This window comes from Myotis yumanensis, unplaced genomic scaffold (genome assembly GCF_028538775.1).
Source record: "Myotis yumanensis isolate MYYU_CA2020_CCGP unplaced genomic scaffold, mMyoYum1.0.hap1 SCAF_20, whole genome shotgun sequence".
Classification (NCBI taxonomy): Eukaryota; Metazoa; Chordata; class Mammalia; order Chiroptera; family Vespertilionidae; genus Myotis; species Myotis yumanensis.
The window spans coordinates 5,064,209-5,086,801 of record NW_027223771.1 but is presented as its reverse complement, the minus strand read 5'-3'; the positions used below and the strand labels follow the sequence as shown (position 1 = coordinate 5,086,801).

Genomic DNA, 22,593 nt, shown 5'->3' with positions numbered 1-22,593 from the left:
GTGCACTTGAGAAGAATGTATATGCTGCCACTTTGGGGTGAAATGTTCTATAAATGTCAATGAAATCCATCTGATCCAGCGTGTCCTTTAGAGTCTGTTTCCTTGTTAAGTTTTTGTCTGGAAGATCTATCCAGTGAAGTCAGTGGGATGTTAAAGTCGATTACAATGATTGTATTATGGTCCATCTCTCCCTTAAAGTCCTGTAGAAGGTTTTTTTAAAAACACATATTTAGGTGCTCCTCTATTGGGTGCATATATGTTTACCAGGGTTATATCCTCTTGTTGGATCGATGCCTTTAGTATAATGTAGTGCCTTTATTGTCTCTTGTGATGGCCTTCATTTTGAAGTCTGTTTTGTCATGTATGAGTATTGCTATCTGGCTTTTTTTTTTTTTTCATTCCATTTGCATGGAACATTTTTTCCCATCCCTTCACTCTCATCCTGTGTGTGTCTTTTGTCCTGGGGTGGGTCTCTTGCAGACAGCCTGTAATTGGGTCATGTTTCTGTATCCATTCATCTACCCAGTGCCTTTGGATTGGAGCACTGAATCCATTTACATGGAAGGTTATTATTGATGGGTACTTAGTTATGTAGGCTGATCTGTCGTCTGTCGTTCATGCGTTATCTCCTTGAACTTCAAGCCTGCATGTCTAGCCTCCAGGCACTAACTCTGCTGGGGCCTCCTCTTCTGATGATGTGATTGCCAAAACACTTGTCTCTACAAGAACTGCGTGTTTGCTGTCCCTGTGATTTTATCGGGGACCACATGCCCGCAGCTCGGAGTGCAGAAGGGGGCATTGAGTTTTCCATAACGATAGCGAAAGCACTAGAGAGGCAGATAAAGGAACCGAGAACAGTGTGGCTTCTAGGAGGGGGCACGTGGACTTGAGGGGATGTTGTGATTGCGTTTCCAAAGCCACAGACCCCAGCTTTTAGTCCACGCTTCTCTGTTATTAAACATTTAAACACACATCCCCCACTTGTCTGCACTTGTACGTGTATGCGTCTATTTACCTGGAGATGGCATACACATAGCTCAGAGCGAATATAACACATCCATTCTAATTTGCATTAAAAAAGATGCTGAAAGGGAAGGATGACTTGTCGAAGTAGGCTGTGGAGGTGGTGGCGTAACTCAGGAAATTTACAAGTTGTTATTCCCTCGCACACTTAAAATGGGTACATTTAGGGAATGTAAATTATGCCTTAATAAAGATGATTAAAAAAGGAAGGGGGAGGTGGAGCTGAAAGGAGCAGTATATAAACATTTAAAAACCTATTATGATTATTAAGAACCTTTTGCTCTCACCCAATTTATTAATAATCAAATACTCATTTTTACTTAGGCAATGTGGTTAAGCATGTCATCCCTAACGTTCTAAAGCCCTTAATTGTTTGTGAAATAAAGCCCATTGTAGGAGTATAATTACTACTCTTAATACGTTTGCCCATTTTCAATTGTTAGGATTATCTTCAGTCCACAGTTCCTTTGCAAGGATTTCTTTCAGTTAAGCTAGATAATATCTTTAAATCTCTTTAGGCAGACATGCAGACACACACACAGACACACACACACACACACACACACACACACGCCCTCCAGGTCTCTCCCTGTGCAGCACACCTGGACGATTCTGAGATCACGTGGCCAAGATCCACCTGTCTTCCCTGTGAAACTTCCATGTTGCCCTCAGCGTAGCTGAAAACGACTTGTGATTGGCTGACGGGTTGGGGAGGACCACATTGTCTGCCCCCGGCTGGCTTTCTGTCTCTTCCTGATAGCTGACAGGATGGCGCGTGCATACCCTGCCACTGGTTTGTATTTTTGTTATAAGGTTTATCATCTCCTCCTTCAGCGTAAATGCCCCTGATTTCAGGGACTTGGTTTCATGGAGCCAGCCTTGAGAAAATGACTATTATTTTTAAAAGATGCACATATGGCATCGTTTTCTATATAGATGTGATGGATCATTGTACTTGTAGGATTTAAGAGAAGTCTAGTTGACGGATTTTCAGTACTGAATGGGGGATCGATTGGAACCCTGTTATTAATATTATGAAGCTACTAGAGGCCCGAGGCACGAAATTCATGCAAGGGGCTCGGCCCCTCGCAGCCCCGGTTTCTCCGGAAGGTCATCCGGACGGTCCTCTGGATGGTCGTTCTGCTGTTCAGTCTAATTAGCATATTAGCTCTCTTTCTTATATAGGATTAGGATAAAAACGTTTTTGTTTTTCTTCTTAATCCTCACCTGGGGATATTCTTTCCATTGATCTTTAAAGAGAGAGTGGGAGGGAGGGAGGAGGGGGCGGGGAGGGAAGAGAGAGAGCAAGACATGGATGTGAGAGAGACACGTTGACTGGTTGCCTTCTGCTTGTGCCCTGACTGGGGCGAGGATTGAACCTACAAGGTATGTGCCCTTGATTGGGAATTGAACCCTCGACCCTTCGGTCTGTGGGCCAATGCTCTAACCACTGAGCTAACTGGCCAGGGCTAATTTTTTTTTTTTTTTTTTTACTATCTCCAGCTACATTGCCATGCCTTCCTCTCTTAGGATCAGATTCTGTTTATAAAGTGCCCATCGAAAGGTCTCCTGTTGAAGCAATTAGGCTTGCTTGGGCTTCGTTTCAAAATCTGCCAAATTTCAAACTCTCTTCAAATCTAATTGCAAGAATAATTACTGTTTGAGGCAGATAATAATACAGATTTATCCTTACAGCATGGGTTGTCTTGCGTCATATCTTTTCAATGATGGCATTGTGATGATCTGGGCTTGGTTTCAAATTCTGATTTTTCAAGTTCTGATGAAAATCAATCGTAAGCATAATTAATATCTTAGATAATAACATAGATTTATTCCTACAGCTTTGAGTATCTTGAGTCATATCTTTTCAAGGCCTGCCTTATACAGACTTATTGGAAACTGGTCTCTCAGTATGAATTTTCACGGTTTCTTTTTATAAAAAAATATTTTTATTGATTTCACAAAAGAAGGGAGAGGGAGAGAGAGATAGAAACATCAATGATGAGAGAATCATGCATCAGCTGCCTCCTGCACGCCCCCTACTGGAGATCGAGCCCATAACCCAGGCATGTGCCCTGACCGGGAATCGAACCGTGACCTTCTGGTTCATAGATCGACACTTAATCACTGAGCCACACCTACTGGGCTCAGTGTTTCTTCTGTAAGAAAAAAAGCAATTTCATAAAGATTGAATTTATCGGGCTCAGATGCATATGATTATGCATTGCTGTAGACAGTTTTCTAGTATTTCATGTTAGGTTTTCCTCCGAGCACATTTTAATATATCTCAAGTTCTACACAAAATCCCACCTGAGTATTTTCCACAGGACCTGTTAGATTCCCAAGTCCACAGGCAGTTGCTTTATAAGTCTAAGGCAGGGGTGGGCAAACTTTTTGACTCGAGGGCCACAATGGGTTCTTAAACTGGACCGGAGGGCCGGAACAAAAGCATGGATGGAGTGTGTGTGTGAACGAATATAAATTCAAAGTAAACATCATTACATAAAAGGGGACGGTCTTTTTTTTTTTTTTTTTTTTTTAGTTTTATTCATTTCAAACGGGCCGGATCCGGCCCGCGGGCCGTAGTTTGCCCACGGCTGGTCTAAGGACTCACAAGGCTCAACTCTACCTGCAGAATATTGTTATTCTCTGGCCTGGACAATTGTGTCCCAACTTGGATATCTGACAGTTATGTAGTGGTTTTAGAATTTGAAAGAAGGAAGTGATGTGTCCAAAACAAATTGTTTCAATGGAGAAAACAGTCCAATTTTAACACTCACTCATCCATCTTTCTTGTGTTGTACGACACATGTATGCTCTGTTGTGTACAACAGGGAGATGCATATAAGGTTCTCTTTGTTCTAAATTAACGTGTGTCTTTAGTCTAACCGTTTCGCTGCATTTAATAACCTCAAATAGCTTTCGCAATATGGGATAAGGTTTTTCTGGGAAGTTAACATCGTCCTTTCATGCGATCCCTCTGCCGTGATGTCCTAAAGCAGGGGTCCTCACACTTTTTAAACAGGGGGCCAGTTCAATGTCCCTCAGACCGTCGGAGGGCCGGACTATAGTTTTAAAAAAAACTATGAACAAATTCCTATGCACACTGCACATATCTTATTTTGAAGTAAAAAAACAAAACGGGAACAAATACAATATTTGTATTTGCATGTGGCCCGCGGGCCGTAGTTTGAGGACCCCTGTCCTAAAGGAACTCCAGACCTTCTGTTCTGCAGATAATTCCCGGCCAAGGGAACCTTCACCTGTGCTGATGACGTCAGGCGTCGGGACCTCTGAGGTTTGGCAGCTGCTCTGTGATGTAGGAGCTGGTCAAGAGCTCTGTGTGTGTGGTTCACTGTGGGGCCGTTAAGCGCAATTATGGGAAGGAGTGAATTACCTTCTCTCCCACTTGGTGTGTGTCCGTGGGGCTGTGTATTGCACTGTGCGTGGTTTGTAAAACCTGGGTCTGTAGTTGCCGGGCAGATAATACGTATTCTGATAAAGGAAGCAAGAAAGTGTGTGTGTGTGTGTGTGTGTGTGGGCAAGTGATGGGGAGCAGTTCAGTCAAGTAATTATTATTTTTTTAAATATATTTTTAATTGATTTCAGAGAGGAAGGGAGAGAGATAGAAACATCCATGATGAGAGAGAATCATGGATCGGCTGCCTCCTGCACGCCCTACACTGGGGATCCAGCCCACAACCCGGGCATGTGCCCTGACTGGGACTCGAACCGTGACCTCCTGGTTCATAGGTTGATACTCAACCACTGAGCCACACCGGCCGGGCCAGTCAAGTAGTTACTGATTGAGTCCTGTCACCAAAGAAGCTGGTGCCTTTAGCATCCAGCCTATGGCATCTGCCTAACTCTAGCCACGATCAAACCCCCTTAACATGACCAACCTACGTCCATCTTCTCTTCCAGCCCAACTGTTAGGAAGTCATCTCGTCTGTGGCCTCCATGTCTGCCTTACCCCCTCCCTTTTGGACCGATTTCAGTCAGATTCTCTAGCCCCTAAAGCCACCCGAACAGATCATACCGAGATCACCAATCATCTCTGTTGCACCACATCGGTGGGCTCAGGACTGCTGGCAGCTAACCTGCAAACTTGTGATGTTCTTGACCACTTCCTTTACAGAACGCCCTTCCTTTGTCTTGTTTTATTTGTCTTAAGGTGACACCACGCTTCTCCCACCCGCTCTCTAGCTGTGTTAGTTATTTTTAATTCTTTTAGCCTCCTTTGCAAGTTGAGCAGACTGTGAGGTGCCGGAGTTCCTTCAAGCTCATTCCTCTCTTTGCAGTTTTATGCTCTTCTCCGCATTTCCAGGCCTCCCGTTAGCATCTGAATGCCAGGCCCATCTCTGCAAAGTCTATCTCTAGACCCCACCTCCCTCTTAGCTCCTCTATCATGTGCCCGGCTGCCAACGCGGCTCCTCCACTTGAACTTCCCCAACACAAAGAAGCCGGCGCTGAGCTCAGAATAGCCCTTTAAGTCGGGCGTCTGAGCAAATGGTCCTGCTGCTCGCTCTTCAGTGGAGCTGAGCTCAGGCCGGACACTTCCCTCTCTCTCCCTCTCCTCACTGAGTTCTGTCAACTCAACATGATGGCTGTTTCTCAGGACTTATCCTCTTCTCTTTACTGATCGAACAAGGAGGAAGCTGAAGAACATAGATCTAATCAATACAGTCAATCAGTTTCAATTAATTGACATCCACAGAGCCCAGCAGCTGCAGAATTAACTGTAAGCTGTGCCAGAAAAAAGGCCTCCAACTGCAGAGGAATGAAAACGTAGGGATTTTCCCTCCCTGACTTAATCCTTAGGAGCTAAGTTAGAAGTCAAAACGTAAACATAACTAGAAAATCCGTTATGTTTTGGAAATTAAGCACTACAAAAAAACATCCTGGATGTCCCATAGAACTCAAAATGGAATGTAGGAAATATATATTCTTTAAAATATATTTTTGTTGATTTCAGAGAGCAAGGGAGAGGGAGAGGGAGAGAGATGGAAACATCAATGATGAGAGAGAATCATGGATCGGCCGTCTCCTGCACGCCCCCTGCTGGGGATCGAGCCCACAACCCGGGCATGTGCCCTTGACTGGGAATTGAACCATGACTTCTTAGTTCATAGGTCGATGTTCAACCACTGAACCACACCATCCAGGTGGAAATATTTTTTTAAAAAAATATATCTTTATTGATATCAGAAAGGAAGGGAGAGGGAAAGAGAGATAGAAACATCAATGATGAGAGAGAATCATTGATCAGCTGCCTCTTGCACGCTCCCAACTGGGGATTGAGCCCGCAACCCAGGCATGTGCCCTTTCACTGGAATCGAACCCAGGACCCTTCGTCCGCACGCCGACGCTCTATCCACTGACCCAAACCAGCTAGGGCAAGGGGGAAATATTTTTAATTAAATGGTAATGAAAATACGACATATCAAAAGTTGCAGGATGCAACACACTTAGTACTTAGAGGGAAATTTATAGTATTAAATTCATAAATGAGAAAATAATACTGTCTGACCATCTGTATCTAATTCTCCATGTCGCCGAAACCGGTTTGGCTCAGTGGATAGAGCGTCGGCCTGCAGACTCAAGGGTCCCAGGTTCGATTCCGGTCAAGGGCATGTACCTGGGTTGCCGGCACATCCCCAGTGGGAGATGTGCAGGAGGCAGTTGATTGATGTTTCTCTCTCATCGATGTTTCTAACTCTCTATCTCTCTCCCTTCCTCTCTGTAAAAATTCAATAAAATATATTTTAAAAAAAATAATAATAATAATTCTCCATGTCAAGAATTTTAAAGAATAGCCAATCAACACCAAGAGTATAGAAACAAATGGTAAAAATGAGAACATAAATCAATAAATAAAATCATAGGATTCTGTGTCACTGAAGAAGTCCAGTGCACATAACTTAAATCAGCGGTTCTCAACCTGTGGGTCGTGACCCCTTTGGGGGTTGAACGACCCTTTCACAGGGGTCGCCTAAGACCATCGGAAAATACATATATAATTACATATTGTGTTTGTGATTAATCACTATGCTTTCATGATGTTCAATTTGTAACAATGAAAATACATCCTGCATATCAGATATTTACATGACGACTCATAACAGTAGCAAAATTACAGTTATGAAGTAGCAACGAAAATAATTTTATGGTTGGGGGTCACCACAACATGAGGAACTGTATTAAAGGGTCGGGGCATTAGGAAGGTTGAGAACCACTGACTTAAGCTGTTGTTACTTCCCGACCCCTCCCCTTTCTTGAGTTTCTTGCTCAGATGGTGGTTGTGGTCCAGATTCCCTCAGAAACGTGGGCTGGTATTGAAAAGGTTTCTCCTTCTCCCGTTTGGCCTATTGCGAGCAGCCAGCTGGGAGGATGTCTGGGGTAGAACCATACGGATTGAAACTCCCATTAGGCGCCGTGGCTTGGGGCCGCTTCCTGTAGAGACCTCGTTCCGCCCTCGGTGGTTTGAGGAAGTGAATTGCTTATTGTCCCTCCATAAATGAAAACCGGGTAGCGAAGGTTTCTTGTTTTATAGAGAGATTCTGCTTCTAGTTCTGCTGGGTGAGGAGAATAGAGAATGTTTTTGTACACTGTTGGTGGGAATATAAATTTGTATAGTTATGGCAAACAGTACGGGATTTCCTTAAAATATGAACAACTAGCCCTAGCCGGTTTGGCTCAGTGGATAGAGCATCAGGGTCCCAGGTTCGATCCTGGTCAAGGGCATGTACCTTGGTTGCAGGCTCATCCCTGGCCTGGGCCATGGTCGGGGTTTGTACAGGAGGCAACTAATCCATGTGTTTCTTTCACAGCAATATTTCTCTTTGTCTTTCCCTCTAGCTTCCATGTTCTCTAAAAATCAATGGAAAAATATCCTTAGGTGAGGATTTAAAAAAAGTTAAAAAATAACAAATTAGCCGAAACCGGTTTGGCTCAGTGGATAGAGCGTCGGCCTGCGGACTGAAGGGTCCCGGGTTCGATTCCGGTCAGGGGCATGTACCTTGGTTGTGGGCACATCCCCAGTAGGAGATGTGCAGGAGGCAGCTGGTCGATGTTTCTCTCTCATCGATGTTTCTAACTCTCTATCTCTCTCCCTTCCTCTCTGTAAAAAATCAATAAAATATATTAAAAAAAAACAACAACAACAAAAAAAAACAAATTAAAAGTATATATACCGTATAATCCAGCTCCCCCTTTTCTGAGTTTTTATCCAAAGGAAATGAGTTCAGTATCTTGAAGTGATATCTGCACTCCCTTGTCCATTGCAGCTTTATCCACAGTAGTCAAAATGCAGAAACAACTTCCGTGTCCATCGAGGGATGAATGGATAAAGAAAATGCATTACATATACTGGGTGGGAAAAGTAGGTTTACAGTTGTTCCTATGGAAAAGAATACAATAATTAATAGTAATACAAGAATAAATTGTGTTCTGCATACTCACAACTGTAAGCCTACTTTTGCCTTCCCCTGTGTATACAGTGGAATATTATATACCCGTGAAAAAGAAGGGAACTCTTCCATTTGCAACAGAATGTATGAACCTGGAGGGCATTATGCTGAGTGAAATAAGCCATCTTTCTATGAAGCATTTATACGTATGTGTGTGTTTCAACCTAATCATTTCATTCATTGCTTTAACTTTTCTATAACTTCTTCAATTAAAAAAGAAATCTTTAAAAATTCAGTTCTCTAAGCTTTTCCTGATCTCTGTAGATGTGACCAATCAGATGCTTCTTCCATCTCGATCACTTACCGGAAAGGGTACCATTTTTGAGTCACCTTGCCCATTTTCCTGGGCCCTGACACCACAGAGACATTTCATGTCCTTTCTCCTTATGTTCTGTTTTCTAGGTGTCACTGAGCTCTGCAGGGGAGGCGGCCTCTTTCTCGGAGCCACTTCCAGGGTCTTCATGCAGCCATGGATCTGGATAAACCCTCCGTCTGGGGCTCCTTCAAACAGCGGACCAGGCCTTTGCTGCTCAACCTGAGCAAAAAGAAGGTGAAGAAGCACCCCGACAAACCCCCAGACTTAGGAGGGCGGCATCGCCTGGATCGCCGCCTCAGCCTCTCGGTCCCTGACCTCCTGGAGGCCCAGGCCTTGGCCCCGGAGGGTGGGCCGTACTCCGGGGCCCAGTCCTCCTACACCTCCGTGCCCAGCAGCCTGTCCACGGCCGGGATCATGTCCAAGAGCTGCAGCAGCTCCTTGAAACAATCGGAGGAAGAGCTGGACTGGAGCCAGGAGGAGGCAGGCCACCTGCACGCGGCGGATACGGACTCTGAGGAGACCTTCGCCTCGCCGGCCGCGGACAGGAGGGCTTCCAGCGATGGCGTCTTTGATCTGCTCCAGAAGGCGCCCCCGGAAGAGGATGCTCTGGAGGATCCAGAGGTGAGGCCCGGGCCAGCACCATCCATCCCATTGCTTTTTCCTTCTTATTTATCTACTAGAGGCTCAGTGCACAAAATTCATGCACAGGTAGGGTCCTTAGCAGCTGCCAGCTGCCGGTCGGGGCCTCCCTTTGTTCCCCGCCGCCCCCTGGTGGTCAGTGCACATCATAGCGAGTGATGGAACTCCCAGTTGGTTGAACTCCGGAGGGGACACGTTGCATGTTAGGCTTTTATATAGCGAGCTATTTATTTAATTTTAAAAAATACTTTTATTGGTTTCTGAGAGGAAGGGAGAGGGAGAGAGAGAGAGAGAAGCATCAGTGATGAGAGAGAATCACTGATAGGCTACCTCCTGCACGCCCCCTACTGGGGATCGAGCCCGTAACCTGGGCGTGTGCCCTGATCAGGAATCGAGCCCTGACCTCCTGGTTCACAAGTCAATGCTCAGCCACGGAGCCATGCCAGCCAGGCTATTTTTCGGTTTAATTTAATCAATTTATTTATCTATTTTTATATTCGTTTATTTGTGAATGTATCTTTCTTGGTGAAGGTATTACATATGTCCCCTTCTTCCACCCATTAACCCCTTCTAGCCCGCGCCCGCCCCCACTCCCTGCCCAGGCCGTCACCACACAATGATCTGTGTGCTTTTTCCCTCTTTCTCATTGCACCGGGTGTCCTTGGTGGGAAACCAGATGAGGAGTTATTTCCGTGGTTAGCTTGGATGGAGACAGCGTCATTTACAAGAATTTAAATGATCGGTGTATTGATCGCACCAAGTGTTCCCATCAGTTTTGGGGCTGACCTCTGTGTATTTTGAAACTATTACAAAAACCCTTTCTCGGACACTTTAAGGCATTAAAAGCCCTGTTGGATGAGTTTTCCTTTTTTTCCATCTCCTGGCAAAGAAAGTAAGAGCATCACTTTTCCTCTAAATTTGCTAAATGTGTGTCTGTCTGCCCCTATCTCTCTCTCTCTCTCTCTCTCTCTCTCTCTCTCTCTCTCTCTCTCTCCCCTCCCCCCCCACCATTGCCTAGTCCTAACGTAGATAAAACATGCGTATTACTGCTCCTAGAAATGTATGGTTGTATGTTTCCCTTTGACTTCCAAGGAGTTTGAATTCTGTTCTATTTCATACACATGTACACGCATGTGTGTGTGTGTGTGTGTGTGTGTGTGTGTGTTGTGTGCACTTACCTGTGGGCAACTTCACGTGCATTCTCTAAAAAAACAAACAAACAAACAAAAAAACTGAAGGAAACAAATTCTTACCAATATAGTGATTTTCCAAGGCCCCAGTATTTCAATCAGCCAAATAGAATCATGAGGCAAATCTTACATTTCTCAGAAGAGTTTAATGTAAGTATAATCACCAGATTATTAAGTCATGGTTTGATGATCTCCTTAATCAGATTTTGAAAAATTCCTCCATTAAAGGCACCGAAGTAGGTTGCAGTGTTGATAAAGGGTTAAATTTTCTCTATTCCAGGTCATTGTGATAACTGCATACATAGCTGGTTATTCCACTGGGATTTTTTATTTTACTTTTGGAACCAAAGCCGATTAATTATGTCATATATTTCCCTTTATGTTATTTTATTATTATTTTTTTATCCTCACTGGAGGATATTTTTTTTTATTGATTTTTAGAGAGAGTGGGAGGGAAGATAGAGAGAGAGAAACATGGATGTGAGCGAGGCATGTGGTTGCCTCCTGCACACACTCCCACCAGGGCCTGGGAACGAACCTGCAACCCAGCTTCATGCCCTTAACTGGAACCCATGACCCATCCTGCACCGTCAGCTGCTCTAACCACTGAGCAACACCAGCCAGGGCCATATATTTCACTTTAATTGGGGAATGGCATCGTGGCTCTTCAGAGGATGTTGTGGTTCGATTCACTTGGAAGCGTTACTATATTAAGACACCACTAGCCATTAAATGACTTCACTTAACTCTTTTTTTCATTGCCATCAACACTTAGGAAATCCTTTCTGTAACAATTTTATGCTTGTTACTGTACCTATACATTGGAAATATGTGTTTCCACTAATCAAAATAGAAATTAAGTGAATTATTAAACTAGGTCAGTAGGAAGGAGGTAACAGGTTGAATAATGGACCTACGTGAATCTTGGCTTCTTGTTACTTATGACTTAACTAGAGGCCCGGTGCACGTAATTCATGCACCGGTAGGGCCCCTAGTGGCTGCAGGCTGCTGGCCAGGGCCTCCCTTCCCCCGGTTGCCGGACCTGCCCCCCCCCCCCCCCCGCCCCCGAACTCCCAGTTGAGGAGAAAATTTGCATATTAAGCTTTTATTACATAGGATGGGCTTCTTGGCTTAGATGTACTAACAAACTCCAATTGGAATCCAGAGCTGGCAATCAAAACAAAGTTGGTTATCCAAAGAAGACATTTATTTTTCTGTGTCCACTGTGCCCTTTGAAAAGCAGGGAAAGCCGGGCCGGTGTGGCTCAGTGGTTGAGTGTCGACTTACCCACCAAGAGGTTGCCAGTTTGATTCCTGGTCAGGGCACATGCTCAGGTTGGGGGCTGATCCCCATTAGGGGTTGGGGGGCGTGCAGGAGGCAGCCAGTGGATGATGTTTCTCTCTCATCATTGATGAGTCTTTCTCTTTCTCTTCCTTCCTCCTCTTTTTCTAAAATCAGTAAAAAATAATAATAATAATAAAAGCAGGGATGATAGTGTTTGAACGGGCATTTCATCACGACCTATAACTAATAATCATGAACGGGAGGATCATGGCCTCTCCATCCTCCCTCCCCATGTCAGCTCCCCATGGGGCTCGTCCTCCCCTCAGGTTTCACTTGCAGTCGGAGTTTGAAACTAGCTTCGGCGCTCGCTCCTGTGGCTGAGTTGAGCGGTTGGGGAAAGAGCCCTGGTGGGATATTTCTAGAAGCTGCTTGGCAACCGCAGAGCTTCAGTTTAGTGACCACAGAGACGCACAGTGACAAACCACAGAGGAGAGACAGCCTGCCGCTCGCGGGATGAGACAAGCGCGTCATTCGCTCCCCACATCAATCACGTGTTCTTTGACTATTTTTGTTCCAGCTCAGAAATCATTACTCAGCTTCGTGGTGTTCCTGCCACAGGCGTGTCAGCCCTGCCCCACGTCCCCTCCTCGGAGCACCTGGCCTCTTTTTCCTGCTCCCCTCTCTCCTTCCCAGCTGTTGAGCACCTACTATGTGCTGATCCTGGGAACACGGCCGTCAACAGAGCAGACAAAAACCCACTTCTTCATGAAGACCCTATTTTGAGCGGTGGCAGGCTACAGATATTTTCAGAGCAATCAATTCAATGGAGAAAAATAATGCAGGAAAGGAGATTGGGGGTGCTGGGGCAGAGGTTTTCAGTTGTTTTTTAAAAATATATTTTATTGATTTTTTACAGAGAGGAAGGGAGAGGAATAGAGAGTTAGAAATATCAATGAGAGAGAAACACCAATCGGCTGCCTCCTGCACACCCCCCACTGGGGACGTGCCCGCAACCAAGTACATGCCCTTGACCGGAATCGAACCTGGGACCCTTCAGTCCACAGGCCGACGCTCTATCCACTGAGCCAAACCGGCCAGGGTGAGGTGTTCAGTTTTTACCAGAGCAGCTGGGAAAGGCCGCTTCTGAGATGTAACATTTAAGAAAAGAACTGCCCAGCCCTCGGGGGTCAGTGGCTGAGCGTCGACCTACGAACCAGGAGGTCACGTTTCTATTCCCAGTCAGGGCACATGCCTGGGTTGTGGGTTTGATCCCCAGTAGGGGGCGTGCAGGAGGCAGCCGATCCATGACCCTCTCTCATCATTGGTGTTTCTCTCTCTCTCCCTCTTCCTTCCTCTCTGAGATCAATAAAAATGTATTTAAAAAAAAAAAAGAAAAGAAAGAACTTTCGTTTCCTGCTTTTTGGTTCTACAGGTGCCAGACCCAAGAGGGTCTGTTCTGGGGAAGGTCTTTCCCATCCCATTTGGAAATGTTTTCTGTCTAATTAGCGAGCTTGGCTCTCGGGTTCCTGTGCTGCCCGCTCCCTCTGATGGCTGGGGGCCGGACAGGCCCACCCTGGGCGGGACCCGGGAGAATGGCCCTGTTGCTCCTGCTCCACAAAGGATGAAGGAGGGATGGGCGAGCGGCCAGTGGGAAAGCAGATTGGGCCGTATCTCCGCTCTGATCACTGACTAAGAGGGCAGAGGCCCCAGCCGGGGGACTTCACTGAGTCACTCTGGGCTTGCCAGGCAGGGCGGGAGCCCACACACCTGAAACCCGGCATGCAAATGGCAGATTCCCAAGGGAAAGACCTGGCATAGGATTTCCTTGTGGGTTGATATTCTTTTGCATTTTATTTTATTTTATTATTTTATTTTATTTATTGTTTTATTTTATTTTATATTTTATTTTGTTTAATTTATTTAATTTTATTTATTTTATTATATATTTTATTTTACTTATTTTATTTTTTATGTATTTATTATTTTATTTATTTACTTATTTTATATTTTATTTTATTTATTTTATTTTTTATTTTATTTTATTATTTTATTTTATTTATTCATTTATTTTATTTTATTTATTTTATTTTATATTTTATTTTATTATTTTATTTTATATTTTATTTTATTTATTTATTTATTTATGTACTTATTTTATTTTATTATTTTGTTTTATTTTATATTTTATTTTATTTATTTACTTATTTATTTATTTATGTATTTATTTTATTTCATTATTTTATTTATTTTAATTTAATTTTATTTTGTTTTATTTTATTTTATTTTAAAGCAGGGTTATCTTTTCTTTTTATTGACAGAAGCTCTGTGGAAGTGGCGATCTCAATGCGTCTACAACGTCCCAACAGTTTGAAGAACAGTCTGTGAGTGACATTCCTTTAGAACCAATAAACACGACGCGTCCCCGTTATCAATGTTTCTTACTACATGTTTGGGTCTGCATTGCTTGGCCTCATTTCTTTTTAAAGAACGCTCCACGGTATTCACTTACAAAGACGGGCCTTACAGACGATAGCTGGGAGAGATTAATTCAGTGTCTATTGATTTGCGAGCCTGGGATAGATTCTTCTAAAAATACAGAGAAGCTATGAAATCGGGTGCTACAGAACAGGAGACAAAAGCCATTTTCAGAGTGCTTTGAAGCACGGGTGGGGACACTTTCCAGAGAAGACCGACCGGCAAGGGCGCCTTAGCCACAGGATCGATGAAGTTGAAGGTCAAATAGGTGAACAATAAGTCATTGCCAGGCAGGGAGGGAGTGCACAACTCAAGTTCCAAACTTCAGTGGCATCCACTGAATAAATATTCAAACTAGACTTGCTTTGGACATGGTAGCCTGTGAGGATCGATGCATTCATTCCCAGAGAGGGGAGTGAACAGTGTTGTGCGGAGGTGAGACTGTGAGGGTGAGTGGAAGAGATGCCATAGTGGGGGTCAGGGAATGAAAGAAAAACGTGTAAAAGACTGGACAGGGTGTGTCCCATGTGGGCACAGACAAGGGCCACATGTCGGGTGGACAGGCGGGCTCAGTGGGTTGTCAGTTGAGTGGTTATGTACTGAAATGATTTTCTTTTTATTAATATATTTTTATTGTTTTCCGAGAGGAAGGGAGAGAGAGAGAGAAACATCAGTGATAAGAGAGAATCATGGATCGGCTGCCTCCTGCACGCTCCACCCTGGAAATTGAGCCCCCAGCCTGGGCTGTGCGCTTGAATGGAATTGAACCCAGGACCCTTCAGTCCGCAGGCCGACGCTCTACCCATTGAGCCACACCAGCTAGGGCATAGCCTCACTTCTGTGTGCTCTTTCCTCTCTTGGGCTTCCCTGTGAGTGACTGAATAAAGCTCCCGGCCCTCAGTGAATAACGGGAGGGGTGATCCAGATGTCACTGATCTCATTCTTCTCAGTTAACATTGTGAGGATGTTACCATGACTGCCTCTGACTTCTGACGGAATCCCACTGGGGAGAAATATAGAGAACATGTTAACCAGGCAAGTGTTACCAAGTCCTCAAAGTGAGTGGGAGCTCACTCTTTTTTTTTTTTTTTTGGAAGTGATTTTATTATTTTTTAAATTATTATTATTTTTATTGATTTCAGAGAGGAAGGGAGAGGGAGAGAGAGAAACATCAACAATCAGAGAGAATCATCGATCAGCTGCCTCCTGCACGCCCCACACTGGGGATCGAGCCCGCAACCCGGGCATGTGCCCTGACCAGGAATCGAACCGTGACCTCCTGGTCCATAGGTCGATGCTCAACCACTGAGCCACGCTGGGGGCCCAGTGGGAGTTCAATCATGAACACTGGCCATTGGAGTGACCATTTCCCCCTATTACAATTAGGAGTGTTTCTAGAAATTCTCTCCCCAGACCACTGACCTTACTTCTCCACCTCTGCAGACCCTCGGGGAAGCCAGCGACAGCGTGAGCAACCTGCCCAGCCCCTTCGCCTACCTCCTCACCATCCACCTAAAGGAGGGCCGGAACCTGGTCATCCGGGACCGCTGCGGTAAGGCCCGGCACCGCGTGGCTCTTCGTAGCCCTTTTCTCTCCACCCTTGTGTCAGTGTGGTTAGCCAACCTTTTTCTTTAAACTTTTTAAAATTGATTTCAGAGAGGAGGGGAGAGGAAGAGACAGAAACATTAATGACGAGAGAGAATCATGGATCGGATGCCTCCTGCACGCCCCCTGCTGGGGATCAAGCCCACCACCCCAGACATGTGCCCTGACTGGGAATTGAACCATGACCTCCTGGTGCATAGGTCGATGCTCAACCACTGAGCCACCCGGCGGCTGGCCAGGCGGCCAGCCCTTTCTATGTCAGCATGGTTTGCAACACACGGGACCTCAAATCTAAGCCTCCTCAGGAACCAAGGCATTTGCAGCAAATTATGTAAACATATGGAACCTTATTATTTGTTAGTAGCAAATTAGGAATAATCTATATATGTAAAAAGCCCATGGCCCCAACCAACGTAATGACCAAAGACGGACCTGGGTGGGTGGGGCTGTGAGCGGGGCGAGGCGAGTGTGGCTGGGTGGGGCTGTGCGATTTTGCACGCTGGGCTTCTAGTGATAATGATAATCATCACCATATACTTACAGTTGTTTGAATTGAACTAAGCTCACTGTAACGGCCTGATGCCCAGCCTATAGCAGCCACACAAGGAAGTGTTCCCTTGGTCCCACTTCAGTTATCCCTGAGAAAGATGTGAGTAATTCTTATTATAAAGTTATCCAACATGCACATAGATGGCAATGCCCTCTGTGGCCCTCCCCCCCCACTTCCTGCCCCCAAATCCTTGACCTCACAGTAATACTGACCTACCCTATTGGCCACTGGGACTGTGTCTTACAGCGGGTAGCGCACATGCCAACAGCCCTGTTTTCCAGGCCTCTTGTTCTGGGAAGGATGCTCAACTCCCCTTAAATCCTAGAGCACTAATTCCTGGAAAACGAGCCCTTGCATGTGTTCCCTTATTAAGATGGGTAGAAAGCAGCTTCCTGCTGTGGACCCGTGGAAGGCTGGGTTGCTGATGCCCTCTGGTGGCCACACTGCAGTATTGCAGAAGGGAAAGCGAAGTCCTTTGGAAGGCGTTCAGTGTGACCTGACCAGGGCCAGAAACATCACCTGGCTGCAGGCGGGAAGGTGGAGGGTCGATGTGAGTTTTAGGCGATGGAGATTCGGGACCCACGCTTCCGGCAGCCTGTTCTCCCTCTCCGTTCCCGGCACAGGTAGAGCTGAGTGGTGTTTCTAGAACACCTTCCAGGAAGAATACATGGGCAGGAAAAAAATCATTTTCCTGTTTGGTGAAGACCAGGGGTGGGGAATGTCCGGCCTGTGGGCCTTGGCCCGTGAAATCATTAGGTCGGGGAACAGTGGACGGCAGGTAAGGGTCATATAGAATCTGGTCACAGATCACCGAGGTGTGAATACCAGCTCAGATACCAGGTAGCGATGACTGAGGACTCACCTGGTGTGTGCGTGCTTGTGGGGACTTGTGAGGATGTGTGTGGGGTGTGGGGTCACATGGTATTACATATATACATATATATATGTGTGTGTGTGTGTGTGTGTGTGTATGTGTGTGTGTGTGTGTATATATATATATATATATATATATATATATATGAAAACCTAAATGACCCTAATGACTGAATGACTGAACAACCGGTCACTATGATGCTCACTCACCACCAGGGGGCAGATGCTCAATGCAGGAGCTGTCTCCTGGTGGTCAGTGCGCTCCCACAGCCAACCTGCCGCAGCCCTGATCGCTGGCCAGACCAAGGGACCCCACCCTTGCACGAATTCGTGCACTGGGCCTCTAGTATGCAATGAGTTCGCTTATACATTTTCTGTTGCTAAAATCTTATCGAGTCTTACATCCTATTCGAAAGAGTTTCTTTCTTTGTTTTTGTGCCTAGAAAGGCGTTGTGTGTCTCGAGAGAGAGGCACATTAGCCTAGTATTTATTCTCTTTTCTGCACGGTTTGACAGTTTTCATTTATCGCTTTGATCTGCTCGAGTTTATTTTGATTTCTGGCCCAGCGTGGGGACTTAGTTTTACTTTTTTTGCCAAATGGCTATTTAATGAACTAGGACTATGCTTTCCTTTCCCCAATGATTCGATTGCCACTTTTTAATTGCACATTAAAATGCAATACTTACTAGGGTCTGCCTGGGTTTCTCTTTGATTCCCACGGGTGTCCTGTTTTGTTCAGGTGCCAGCACCACACCACAGTTTAATTGTATAGAAAGGTTATTTTGCAAAAAATCTGGGGGTTGCTTCACCTGGCAGTACCTTCTCTGAACACCAGGTGGCGTGAGACCACTGGGTGCTGTGAGGGAGCAACCCAGCCACATCTGGCCAGCGTCTCTGAAAGATGGTCATTCCAGAGCAAACCTGAAACTTTCAAAGAAGCAGACACTCCCCCCGAAGCGCAGGTGGGGGTTGGCTCTCCTCCACGCCTTGAGTTTGGTAGCCTGCTCAGGCGCACAGCAAGCGAGGGGAGCTGGCATTTCAAACCTGTTTCTCTTTATTCCCTTCCCACGTTGGTACCGATCACCGCCCATCGGCCTTGTCTGTCCTCACAACCTTCAGTGTGTCCCCAAACCAAGGTCTTTCCTCGGGAGATGTTTGTGGTTGGGCTTTGCTTTGGGACTGAGCATCCTGGTGGGTTGATGAGAAGGTCTTGAAGCTCTCTTGCTGTCTAGACCAGCAGTCGCCAACTGGTGGTCCGTGGTCAGTAACAAGATCTCTGTTCCTGAAGGGAAGGCAAAGTAGGTTCGATTTTAGCCGATTTCCACGCCTGGTGGCACCCACTGACATGACAGGAAGTGGCCGTGGCCAGCCTGGCCTCTCCCTGGGCCGTGTTCTGCACATGGTGGCTGCTGCTTCTAGGAGCTCCTCTGCGCTCCCAGCGATAGAAAAGGATCTCTCCATTTGAGTCTGCAGGCTGTGCTCTCCGTTTTGCCATCCTGGTTGAAATATTCCGGAACTGTCTTCCCGAGTATGACTGACTGCCCTCCCCCCATCTGATGAACCCACCATGTGTAGAACCCCAAAGGCACCTTGAAAACACCCTGCCCACAGGTGGACCCTGTAATGTAATAATTTCCGAGTAATTGACCAAAAACCAATTTCTGAAAGAAGCTCTGGAAAATTCTTCATATATATATATATATACACACACACATATATATATATATATACACACACACACATATATAATGTATATGTGTGTGTGTATATATATATATATATGTATATATATATATATATATATATATATATGGTGTCCCAAAATTCACGCAAGAAGTGATTTTGATAGAAAACACAGGTTTATAATTAAAAATTGTAAATTTTTTATTGATTCATAAAGTATGCAGTATAGGGTTATGTATGGAATAGCACATCTGGTAAATGGCCTCCATGGCTTTGCTGGCACAGACGCAAAGCCATGGTCTTCATTGGTCTTCATTGTCCCTCTCCTGGGTCATAATTGGTACTTGGTCATGCTTATCAAATTGAAGGGATTGAAATCAAAGGCCAACAGATATTAGAATCTGATTCAATAAACCAAGTAAAATTAGGCTTTTATTTTTTTGTTGTTGTTGTTATTAATGCTCATGCAAAATTCAAATCTTGCGTGAATTTTGGGACACCATATATATATATATATATATATATATATATATATATATATATTCATTTCAGAGAGGAAGAGAGAGGGAGAGAGATTTTGCTCGACAAAGAAAAACAGAGTTTTTTCTTTCCCATGTGACCCAGGAGAAATTCCCTCTCAATTTCCAGAATGCCCACTGTGGTTTCTGTAGGGGTCCATGAGGAATGAGGCACGCACTTGGCCGCTGTGCGGGCTGGAACTTACTGCTTCAGCCACTAGAGGGCAGCAGCAGCTGCTCAAAAAATCTCCAGATGAGAACAAGACAGTCAAATAATATGGTTCCTGATGACTCTCCTGAGGATCGATTTGAGTTGTCCTGTGTCCTTCTCACTGAGCTGCCTGTTATTTTCATCCGATTTAACCGGCAAAGTGCTCTGGAATCCTCAGTGCGTCACCATAGGCTTGGAGTAGGGTGGTGGCCAGGAGTTATGAATACTTAGTGATTGTCAGGTGTGTTTTTTTTCTTAAAGATTTTTATTGATTTCAGGGAGGAAGGGAGTGGGAGAGAGAGAGATAGAATCATCAATGATGAGAGAGAATCATGGACTGGCTGCCTCCTGCATGCCCCACACTGGGGATTGAGCCCGCAACCCAGGCATGTGCCTTGACCGGAATCGAACCCAGGACCTTTCAGTCCGTAGGCCGACGCTCTGTCCACTGAGCCAAACCAGCTAGGGCCATTGATATTTTGTTTTAAGAGAGAGGGAAAGACAGAGAGAAACATCGATGTGAGAGAAACCCATCAATAGTTTGCCTCCTGCACGTGCCCCGACCAGGGCCCAGGCCAGGGAGGAGCCTGCAACCGAGGTACATGCCCTTGACTGGAATCGAACCCGGGACCCTCTGTCCACAGGCCGGCGCTCTAACCACTGAGCAACACCAGCTGGGGCGGCCTTGGTATTGGGAATTGGAGGTTGTGTCCCTCCATGGGGTCCACATGGCAGAATCAATGGCAGCCCCAGCCCGGAGGCACCGTCACAGGCCTCTTAGCATCTTCCCCCTCCCCAAGCCCCACCCTACCTCCTTCCCAGGAGCCTCATTGTAGACGAAGAAGCTCCCAGTGAAAAAAGGTTAAAGTCCACCCATTCAGGTGTCATCTCGTCATCTGTTTAATCTGGGAGTTGCCTTACGCAGCGGCTGACCCCTTTGTAGAGCCTGCCTAGTTGAGATGTTTCATCCCTGACAGCCAGGCACTTAGGCTCCGAGAGAGAAAAAAAAAAAGATCACCCCACTGCCCCCCCCCCTTCTCGGTTTTCCCGAACAATTAACGCCGCGCTGGATGGATGTGACCCCCTCTTTCCTCACCGGGTTCCGTAAGCCCCGGCCCCCCCCACCCCCCTTCAGCGAATCCCAGACATTAAGATCTTCTTTCACGCGACGGCCGCCATTCACCCGTGAAACAGTTTGGACATTATGTGGCTGTCAGGGTGCCTGGGGATTACCCAGGGTGCTTTGCCGGGGAGCAGGGGGTACCAGCGAGGCCTGGGCTTGAGATGTTTATTTGGAGAGAGTGCTGACAAGCATGAAGCCCTGATCCCACAGTGGCACTTTCATTTAATTAAGGGCCTCTTTTTATGATAGTTTCTCCTCCACTTTTTATTTATTTATATAGAGACAGATACCAGGATGATTGTTACAGTCCGGCTTGCAGGGGCTGGGGGGTGGGGGGCAGATTGCTCGCTCGCTGGTGGCTGTGAATGCGCTCGTTTTTACAATCCCGCCCAGAACTGCACTTAACTTGGTGTGTGTGCGTGTGCGTGCGTGTGTGTGCGTGTGTGTGTGCGTGTGTGTGTGTGTGTGTGTGTGTGTCTGTGTTTAAACTAAAGGCAGCTGGGCTTCTGCCCGCCCCGTGTTGCCAAACTCACAGTGTGACACTTGATAGAAGACAAACATCAAAATGATCCCTGTGCCCGCCTAGTAAGGCTTGTGATACAATACGCACATAACATCTTGCTTTACAGTAGCGGTTCTCAACCTGTGGGTTGCGACCCCTTTGGCGGTCGAACGACCCTTTCCCAGGGGTCGCCTAAGACCATCCTGCATATCAGATATTGACATGACGATTCATCACAGTAGCAACATGACAGTTAGGAAGTAGCCACGAAAATAATGTTATGGCTGGGCCACAACATGAGGAACTGTATTTGAAGGGCCAGAAGGTTGAGAACCACTGCTTTACAGGCACATGGCATTGGGTGAAAATAGTTGGGAAAGGTATTGCCTTCATTTTTTCACTAATTTTTAGTTCTGCAGCTAAATAGAAACGTGGGGGGAAAAATGGAGTTAAAAAAGGAACCGATTCAAGTAATTCATGATGGGTGTTAACAGCTTGGCCCATGTTAATGACAGAGTAACTTCCTTAATTTTTGTTCGAATACACTTAGGCTATTTGGCTCGCTGTTAGTATCAGAAATTCAGTTCAGTACCCATAGTGGGGGTACTGTGGTGAATCAGGTGTCTTTGTGTACTTATTCATAGTTCTGTGTTTCACAATTCTGTTTAAATAGATTTTTGTTGATTTCAGGGAGGAAGGGAGAGGGGAGAGAGAGATAGAAACTTCAATGATGAGAAAGAATCATGGATCGGCTGCCTCCTGCCCGCCCCTTACTGGGAATCGAGCTTGCAACCCAGCCACGTGCCCTTGACCGGAATCGAACCCGGGACCCTTCAATCCTCAGGCCGACGCTCTATCCACTGAGCCAGACCGGCTCGGGCTGTTTCACAATTAATTACGATAATATAACCCCAAATTCGATTTTTTTCTTCCTTTGTAGCCCTTCTGGGTGGCTGTTCGTTTAAGCCCTCTTTAGTCGTAATTCACCAGGTATTAATGCACATGTGTTCCTGTCTCTGTTACGTGTCCCAGGCATGATGGCATACTTGCATGCATGTAACCCACATGCACCACACATAACCCAGGCATAATGTTGGCAGGCATTCCCCCCCCCCCCCCCCCCCCTTCTCCA

The 22,593-nt window shown here is 45.7% G+C and overlaps 1 protein-coding gene across 3 annotated transcripts in view; it reads left to right on the top strand.

Moving 5' to 3' along the window:
• The window catches only part of MCTP2 (multiple C2 and transmembrane domain containing 2), a 136,042-nt gene that overhangs the window by 17,116 nt on the left and 96,333 nt on the right, over positions 1-22,593 (top strand). For all 3 annotated transcript variants that reach the window (XM_070400617.1, XM_070400619.1, XM_070400620.1), the window contains exons 2-4: positions 8,895-9,429; positions 14,240-14,302; positions 15,840-15,948. In XM_070400617.1, coding sequence (XP_070256718.1) covers positions 8,962-9,429; positions 14,240-14,302; positions 15,840-15,948 — 640 coding nt within the window. In that variant the 5' untranslated portion in view covers positions 8,895-8,961. The remainder of the gene's footprint in view (positions 1-8,894; positions 9,430-14,239; positions 14,303-15,839; positions 15,949-22,593) is intronic.